At 35.3% G+C, this 9,175-nt stretch overlaps 2 protein-coding genes across 2 annotated transcripts; both read left to right on the top strand.

Annotated features, from left to right (window-relative positions):
* The first annotated feature begins 4,147 nt into the window (after positions 1 to 4,147).
* On the top strand, positions 4,148 to 6,363 carry LOC141676751 (uncharacterized). The gene is made up of 6 exons (XM_074482493.1): positions 4,148 to 4,277; positions 4,387 to 4,639; positions 5,231 to 5,294; positions 5,395 to 5,566; positions 5,666 to 5,812; positions 5,903 to 6,363. Exons 1-6 carry the CDS (start codon positions 4,148 to 4,150, stop codon positions 6,361 to 6,363), a joined length of 1,227 nt encoding a protein of 408 aa, XP_074338594.1.
* Positions 6,364 to 6,396: 33 nt separating this feature from the next.
* On the top strand, positions 6,397 to 7,338 carry LOC141676661 (uncharacterized). The gene has a single exon (XM_074482389.1). It carries the CDS (start codon positions 6,397 to 6,399, stop codon positions 7,336 to 7,338), a length of 942 nt encoding a protein of 313 aa, XP_074338490.1.
* The last annotated feature ends 1,837 nt before the right edge of the window (positions 7,339 to 9,175 follow it).

Genomic DNA, 9,175 nt, shown 5'->3' with positions numbered 1-9,175 from the left:
CACCAGTTTCTAATTTGCTGTTGGATTATTATCTGTTATTTTTGTCATGCGATTCACCGGACTATACATTATGTGCGTTAATCAATAATGGTAGGATCCAAACGTGTTCGTGGTCGTAATACTGAAAATATTTTGAATCCATCGCACACCTCAGGTAATCAAGGTATGAAATCTGATGACCATGTCTCATTCTTACACTTTTTGTTTTGTATTTGATAATGATTTTTCAGTTTTTTTCTAATCAGAAAAAAAATGTCGCGTCCGTGGCCGGAATGTAGATTTCATTCTTACAGACATGACTAATTCTCAGAGTGCAGATAATGACCAGATGATTTCCTCCTGCAATGATTCATGTAAAGTTTTTTCATTTTACTGACGTAGTTTGAATCTAAAAGTTAATATGCAAATGTTAATAAGTTTATCTTTATTCTTTGCTTCAGTTAAACCCGGATATGATCCAATAAATATGCGTGGAAATACATTGTCAGATAGTAGCTAGGAGAATCAGAATCCACTAATTTTTTCAGGTTAAGCATCTCTCAGCCGATCAACTATTGAACATGGCCAAAGCCGGACATTCTAACAATTTTGATGTATAGTTAATATTGTTTATTTGTGATTGTTACAGGTACCAAACCGCAGCCGTTCAATCAGTCTTTGAGAACTAATAATGCAGAATATCTTAGTCGTAATCCTCTAAAAACAATTAACGATAACTTGAATTGCAGAATAGTCATTTATGTTAATAGGCCTGGTATTTTAAGTTAACTTGTATTCCCCTTTAATGGATGCAGGTAATTCTGCAAGCCGGTCTCCTTTGACACCCTTATCAAAAAATATCGAATTTAGTCAGAATTTACAGTCTACAGGTTTGTCCACTTTGAATGGTTTTTGTTTGCTTCTTAATGTAATACTAATGTTGTGTTTACACAATACCATGATCAATATTCAGTGGAATTTAAAATAAGTTTTTCTCTATTCTTTGCTTTAGTTAAACTCGGATCTTATCCAATAAATTTGATTGGAAATGCATTGTCAGATAGTAGCAAGGAGAATCAGAGTCCAATAATTCCGTCAACTATATCATCTCTCAGTCGATCAAGTATTGAAGATAGGCAAGGTCTGTCGTATATTACGGTCCACTTTGACATGTTTTTGTTTGCTTCTTAATGTAATACTAATGTTGTGTTTATACAATACCATGTTCAGCATTCAGTGGAATTGAAAATAGGTATCTTAAACACACAGAGCTGCAAGATATTAACGTTGAACTATGTAAGCAACAAATCTCCGGAGATTTGCGATTGTGTTTGGAAGATTTAGGCAAACAGTCTCTGCGCACTCTTGACACGACAAAGGCTGGTAAATTCCCAAGTTTATATTTATATCTATAATATTCTTAATTTTAATATACCTTTTGATTATGCAGTTCCAGTTGTCGTTAATTAACAATCCAGTGATAAGGATAGATTAGCCACCGGACAGATGTTAATGTCAACTCTCCATGAAGTTCAGCTTGACAGTAATTTCCAACCCAGTTTTGAGAAACTAGGTACGGACGGATATTGCCTCAATACTAAACCAAATGCAAAACCAAACCTGAAACAACCTGGTAAACAATAATAAGTGTGGTCAATTATTTTTTTTTAGTAAATAATCTTGTTTGATAATATAAATGTCTTTACTGGAAATTGCAGGAAAAAAAACCAAATGAGGGTGCGTCGAAAGAACTGTAGTTTTAAGGAACAGAAAATATTCCTGAGTACGCTGACGGATGATCCAACTTTTAGCGAAAGCATTGTGCACAAGCCTGTGGGAACTGCGTCACCCTCACATGCTTCTCAAACATCAGGCACATTTTACTTGACTCATAGTTGGAAAAATTTGTGTTTAAAATTATATGATATTGGCTGAATTGGTTATGTTATTCTCCAGATAAAAGAAAAAATAAGCTGTCCGGAAAGAGTTCGCATGACAGAGAATTACTCGATAATTCTCCATACACGCCACCTGGAAACACTTCACGTTTATACTGTTCTCAAATATTAGGTCAAAACATAACCAAAGTTATTTTTTATTACAGTTGTCCATGGTTGTCTTATTGCTATATTGGCAAAATACAATTTTTAAATTGTTAAATTCATCGCATAATTTGATAAATTTTGGGTCAATTATGTAGGTGTACAGATAAATGGAGAAACATGTGCAACTCATGATACTCCATGCGTTCATAAATTACGACCCATGGGATTTGAAGGTGCATTTCAAAATCAAAATTGTAAATTAGAGACGCTTACTATTTATGCAAATAAAGATAGTAGGAGTTGATCTTATTAACAATGTTGTTGTAGCAGGAGAACAACGAAATATGGCAGCTCCCAAAACTACTCAAAGTGCCAAGAGTACTGTCACTTTTGCACTGTCCGCATCCACTATATTTAAACAACCACAAGTAACTTTAGGTTCCAGCAGTGATATTGCTGTAAAACAACAATCCAAAAAAACCTGTGGTAAAATTAGTCCATGTTCTTCAGCATATGATACATCTTCCGTAAAAAGTTATTATGAGCAAGGTGAAAGTTCAGGTTCTAAGAACTTATTAGGAGAATTTAACAATGTTGAAGATTGTGACAGCAGCAACAGTGATTGTATATCTAGCAATATGAACTTAAATTCAGTTCCATTCTATTACTCTGATATTCCATAGTCATAATAATTTCAAATTTTGTAGGTGATTGTGACGATGTTGATGTACATGAATTTGACAATAGTGTTACTAAGTGGAGTGAGTACCTCGATGTCGGTGATCCTGATAGAATTTGTTAAAAGTGTCAGGCCATCATGTGGAATCATAAAAGAAATAATAAAAGTGCGACCAAAAAGCCTCCAACTTTCTCTCTTTGTTGTAAAAATGGTCAGATAATTCTTGAGAAAGAAAAGCAACCTCCCAAGCCTCTCGCTTCACTCCTTACTGGTGGATCCCGTTTTAGGCATTTCAGGAAATATTAGAATGTACAACTGTATGTTTGCCATGTCTTCCACCGGAGGTCAAATTGATCGTAGTATCAATCGTGGCGGTGCTCCTTACTGTTTCAAGGTAAAAGGTGTAAATTACCACAGTATGGGAAGCTTTGTACCACTTGATGGTGAGATCCCCAAATTCTGTCAACTCTACATATATGACACTGAAGATGAAGTACATAACAGAATAAATGCCGTTAAGGGAGGATACGATGTCGTGGATGAAGATATCATTCAGTCGTTGTTAGAAATGTTGGATAAACATAATTGTTTGGTCAAAGGTTTTCGTATGGCACGTGAAAGAATTAGTCAGAATGCAATTGATGAATTTAGATTGGTTCTAATATCTTCGTATTCCGCATCTGGTTGATCTAACCATATTGGTCCATCGAATGAAGTTGTCGGGTTGATTGTCACAGACGAGTATGCTAAAGGATGCAGGGATATAATAATCCATTCGAGAACCAATGGATTGGAGAGAATTTTTGAAACTGATCCACGGTTTATGCAGCTTTAATATCCTATTCTTTTTCCTCATGGAGACATCGGATATTACCGTCAAATCCCTTTAAACAGACCAAATCAAAAAAATCATAAACAACTTCAGAATACCAAAAATAAAGATCCGGATGAAAAGGGGGAGAGAGAATTCATCACGATGAAAGAATATTACAATTATAAACTCATGATACGGCCTTCGGAAGGTATATTCAAAATCATGACCTAAATTTGAACACTTATATATTAGTTTTTTCTACCATTCTAATTTTCTCCAAAATTGTCTCATGTATATTCAGGTTTGACTCCACATCTGGGAGGTCGTTTATGGTAGCAATATGTTGTTGACGCATTTACTGCGATTGAGCAATACAGGCTTGACTGGATCAGAGGTCACCAGACTACAATTCGTTCTGATATGTACCATAACATACGAGATGCACTAAACAAGGGTGACAGCAATCCTAAAAATGTTGGCAAGGCAACAATTTTACCAGCCTCCTTCACTGGCAGTAAAAGATACATGAACCATTATTTCATAGACGCAATGGCAATTTGTCGAACACTTGGACACCCATCATTGTTCCTTACGATGACCACTAACAAAAAATGGCCTGAAATTTAGAGGATGTTAAAGTTTCTACCTGGTGTTGATGTTGTTGATGCACCCGACGTCGTTGCAAGGGTATTTAAAATGAAAGTTGACCAACTTCTTGATGAAATAAAAAATAAGAACTGCTTTGGACGTTGTATTGGAGGTATGCTATTTTCAGGATTTCTTCCTCTAACAAATTTTGTATGATTTAAATTTAATATGACATGTATGTTAGGCTTTATTTAATTACTTTCATCAATTTCATAGTACAGTAATGCACGTCATAGAGTTTCAAAAGCGTGGATTGCCACATGCTCACATGCTAATATGGTTGCATTCAAACGATCGTCCCAAAATAATTGAACAAATAGATAAAATGGTTTCTGCAGAAATTCCTGACCCAAGTATTGATCCAGTTGGTTATGAAACTGTCACGAATTACATGATCTACGGACCATGTGGCACTAACTGTGTCAAGTCTCCGTGTATGGTTAAAGGTCGTTGTATTAAACATTTTCCTAAAAGGTAATTCTGAGATCGTTTACATTAAATTAATTTTCCAAAGACAGCTGAAAGAATACAACATTTAATTTTTCACCTTTTAGTAAAACATTCCTTTTAGATTTATTTTAATTAAATTGAAACATCGTTCTTTCCTTTTTAACAGGTATAATTCTCACACATACTTTGACGATTGTGGCTTTCCCATCTAGAGGAGGAAAACTAGAATTGCCATAAAGAAAAAAGGAATTGACCTGGATAATCGGTATGTTGTCCCCTACAATCGAGATCTTCTAATAAGATTTCAATGTCACACAAATTTGGAGATTGTTAACAGCTCCAGATCATTGAAATATATGTTCAAATATTGTTTAAAGGGACATGATACCGCCACCATGTGTTTGAGGAAAAAAATAAACAACAAAAAAGGGTGCACAACCACAATCACTTTTGAGAAATGACCGCTTGATGAAGTCAATCAATACTTGGATGGAAGATATGTTTGTGCATCTGAAGCATCATGGAGGATATTTGGTTTTGAAATCCATTCCTGGTGGCCTTCCATTGAAAGATTGCCAATACATCTACCGAATGATAATCATGTGTCGTTTAAAGGCTCACAAAATATACAGAAAGTTTTCGACAATGCTGGAACAAAGAAAAGCAAATTAGAAGCATGGTTTGATGCAAATAAAACATATGTAGAGGCCCCAAATTTAACCTATTCAGAATTTCCAAGCAAGTTTACATGGCATCCATAACCTGGTATCTGGAAACAGAGGAAAAGAGGTGATGTCATCGGTAGGCTTGCTGAAGTACATTCATCTAGCGGTGAACTATTATATCTCCGCATGCTCCTGCTCAGGATTAAAGGTGTTGTATGTTTTGATGATTTGAAGACAGTCAACGGCCATGTTCATAACTCCTTTCACGAAGCTTGTGCTGCGCTAGGTATCCTCTAGAACGACCAGCAATGGCACGAAGCTATAGGAGAAAATGCGCATACATCCATGCCTCCACAATTATGTGCCATGTTTATCAACATTTTAGTATACAGTCCAATCTCTCATCCGCGTAACCTTTGGGAAGCTCATTGGGGATGCATGTCAGATGATATTCTTCTTGTGAGGCGACATCTCACTGGGAATCCAAACCTTTGTCTATCAGATATTGAGATCCAGAATTACGCTCTTGCAGGTATGAGCTGTTAATAATGTTTTGTACATATTACATGTTACATGTTTGGATTAATGTTATCAAGTTTTATTAATTTTATTGCAAAGATAGAGAAATTGTTGAATGGTATTGGTAAAAGCCTTAGAAACTTCCCAGATATTCCATATCCAGGATATGCTTTTTTTTCCAACTCTGAGAATAGACTAATTCTTGAGGAAACATCCTATGATACAGAAGAAATGAAGAGAATCCACACAAGAAATCATAGTCTTCTCAATGATGAACAGAAGATAGTCTATGATTCCAATCTTGACAATATCAACCAGAAAAAAGGTGGTGTTTTCTTTGTTTACGGAAGTGGAGGATGTGGAAAGACTTTCTTATGGCAGACACTGTGTTGTCGATTACGATCGGAGCATAAGATTGTGCTTCCCGTTGCCTCATGTGGTATAGCTGCCATGTTGCTTCCTGGTGGAAGAACCGCACACTTCCGCTTTCACATTCCACTCAAGCTTGATGAAAATTGTTCTGCCGGTTTAAGACACGGGACTGATATTTCTGAGCTACTTTAGCGAACTGATTTAATAATTTGGGACGAGGCTCCTATGCAACATCGTCATGCTTTTGAATGCGTTGATCGATCCTTGAGAGATATTATGTCTTCTATTGATAAAAGCAGAGCTAAAAAGCCATTTGGTGGTATAACCATTGTTTTTGGTGGAGATTTTAGGCAGCTACTTCATGTCATTCCAAAAGCGTCAAGGGCTGAAGTTGTCTACTCTACCCTCAATAAATCCAAGCTTTGGGAATCCTGTGAAGTATTTTTATTGAATCAAAACATGCGGCTTAATGCAGGAAATAGTGATTTGGAGAACAAAACCATTGCGAACTTTAGCAAGTGGCAGCTTGCTGTCGGTGATGGCAAAGAAACCAATATTTATCCAAGTCCAGACACTGGTGAAATATTAATAAAGATTCCTGATCAATATATCGTTCATACATCCGGAGATCCAATCCAGAAGCTTTTTGAAGTGACGTGCCCTGATTTTATACAAAATATCACTTCACATGAATACCTCAGATCAAGGGCCATACTCACACCTACCAATATAGTGGTGGATGAGATTAATACAACGATACTTGAAAAAGTTCTTGGCATGGTTTACACTTATCTGAGTCAGGATTCAATTGATGATGCAGGTGATGATGATAATGATTTCAGATCCGCGTTTCCAGTTGAGTATCTAAACTCTATCAATATGCCTTGCATTCCTAAGCATGAGTTAAAATTGAAGGTAGGAGTTGTTGTCATGCTTATGAGAAACTTAAACCAGATCATGGGATTATGCAATGGTACAAGAATGATTGTGAAATCCTGTAGGAAGAACAGTATTGAATGTGAGATTTTGTGTGGCTCTCATGTTGGAATGAAACATCTAATTCCTAGAATTGAGATGATTCCAAGTGACACGAACTGGCCGTTTGAATTTAAACGCGTTCATTTTTCGATTCAAATATGTTATGCCATGACGATTAACAAAAGTTAGGGACAGTCACTTGATATGGTTGGGTTTTACCTTCCTAAAGCAGCTTTCTCGCACGGACACATTTATGTTTCTATATCCAAAGTGACACGACCTGAAGGCCTCCATATTCTCATAGATAGTTATGATGGTATTAGCACAGATATTACAAATAATGTAGTTTTTGAGGAAGTGTTTTACAATCTTCCAAGTGTAGACAATTGACATGACATATTAAGAACTTCCTGTAACATTTTTCTATATTTGTTTCTTAACTCTGGATTTATTGTGTTTGATATATCAATGGTGTAAGTTCAACATCCAAAATGTTACACTTTTTTTTACTGCACCCGTGTATGAACATAATATAAACAATAAATCTCCAATTATTTTGTCAATTAAAAATATGTATAATCTGTTTGATTAGGAAGATTTTATTAATTGTTTATATATTGTACATATTTTATTAGGAATTGGATTACAGTTTTCCCTTTTTCTGTTGGCAAAAACCCAAATGATAAGGTTGGTTAGTTGTCATAATCACATCAAACACTTACCTTAAGAATTATCATCAAATTAAACTGGGATATTACTCTAATTCTCATTTAAAGGAATAGATTTGCACTATCAATTTTGAGATAAATTGTTGGCATCTCCCTAATGCCTTGCTGATTAAATATATTTTCAACATTTTTGTAGGAGTTTTGTCATTTGCTAAGCGTCATCCTTTTTTTCTCTCAAGAGTTCAACCATTTTGTAAGATCTTCAATTCTTTAAGCGATTTATACAGTTCTTAGAATATTGAATGTATAAATATCTTACCTGTTGAGTTGTTATTAAATTGTTGAATAAACTTTTTTTCTTGCTCTTCTTATAGTGATCTTTTTCAATGGAATCATTTGATCGTCTATCCAATCTCGACAAGGCAAGCACTAACTGGAATATTAAGGTCAGGGTTACCAGGATGTGGGCTAACATGACTTTAGAGATGACCTCATTGAAAGGCTACAATCTTATTCTCCTTGACGATGATGTATGTTTTAAATTTATTCATCTTTGTGTTATTTGTTGTCAATCCTTTTTTCCAGTATTATATATTTATGTCATTTAAATTATCTAAATGTAGGATAACCATGTGCATGCCTTTGCCTATCATAACATTTGGAATGGATTCAGCACAAAAATTGTGGAAGGCGGTGTCTATGTTTTTTACCAGTTTGCAGTTAAAGATTCTGTTGGAAACTTGAAGCATGTGCAATCAACTCTCTGCATCAGATTTACAGGCTCCACTAATGTGAGGACTTCTGATGATGATGGCATGATCCCTTCACAAAATTTTGAGTTTTTAGACCTGGGAGATTTGTTTGCAGAAGCAAATAAATGTCTTCCTCAACAGCAGCCTGAATTTGAAATAGGTCTGGTAACGCACTCTTTTAACTCGATATTGTCATAATTAACTCATATGAAACAATTCTCCTACAATTATAAGAAAGTCTACTTTAATATTGCGTAAATAAATTTTATGTTAAACAGATATTATTGGAGTTGTGGAGGAGTATGAAGGTTTGAACAAGCTTCATACTCGATACAGAGATAGGGACATTGTGAAGTTTAGAATATGCGATTCAAGGTAATGTGCATATGTATATTTGATCAGTAGTGCAATTACGCATATACACTGCATATTGCTAATAGATTATTAACATATATGATATCTAAACCTATTTAGTAGTAATGCCCACAAAGTTACTGTTTGGGGTGATCTTGCTGTATCGTTCAACAACGAGATGACTGGAAATCCCAAAAATCCGATCATTGCTATTATAACAAGTACAAAAGTGACTACATTTATGAGTAAGTA

The sequence above is a fragment of the Apium graveolens genome, chromosome 1 (genome assembly GCF_009905375.1).
Source record: "Apium graveolens cultivar Ventura chromosome 1, ASM990537v1, whole genome shotgun sequence".
NCBI lineage: Eukaryota > Viridiplantae > Streptophyta > Magnoliopsida > Apiales > Apiaceae > Apium > Apium graveolens.
The sequence above is the reverse complement of the archived record's forward strand: the minus strand, read 5'-3'. Positions and strand labels throughout refer to the sequence as shown.

Excerpts from the sequence above, each read along its gene's own strand:
- LOC141676751 (XM_074482493.1), top strand. The coding sequence starts at position 4,148 with ATGTTAAAGTTTCTACCTGGTGTTGATGTTGTTGATGCACCCGACGTC. Across the intron at positions 4,278-4,386 it reads CTTTGGACGTTGTATTGGAG|TAATGCACGTCATAGAGTTT; the intron begins GTATGCTATTTT and ends TTCATAGTACAG. Across the intron at positions 4,640-5,230 it reads ATTAAACATTTTCCTAAAAG|GCTCACAAAATATACAGAAA; the intron begins GTAATTCTGAGA and ends TGTCGTTTAAAG.
- LOC141676661 (XM_074482389.1), top strand. The coding sequence starts at position 6,397 with ATGCAACATCGTCATGCTTTTGAATGCGTTGATCGATCCTTGAGAGAT.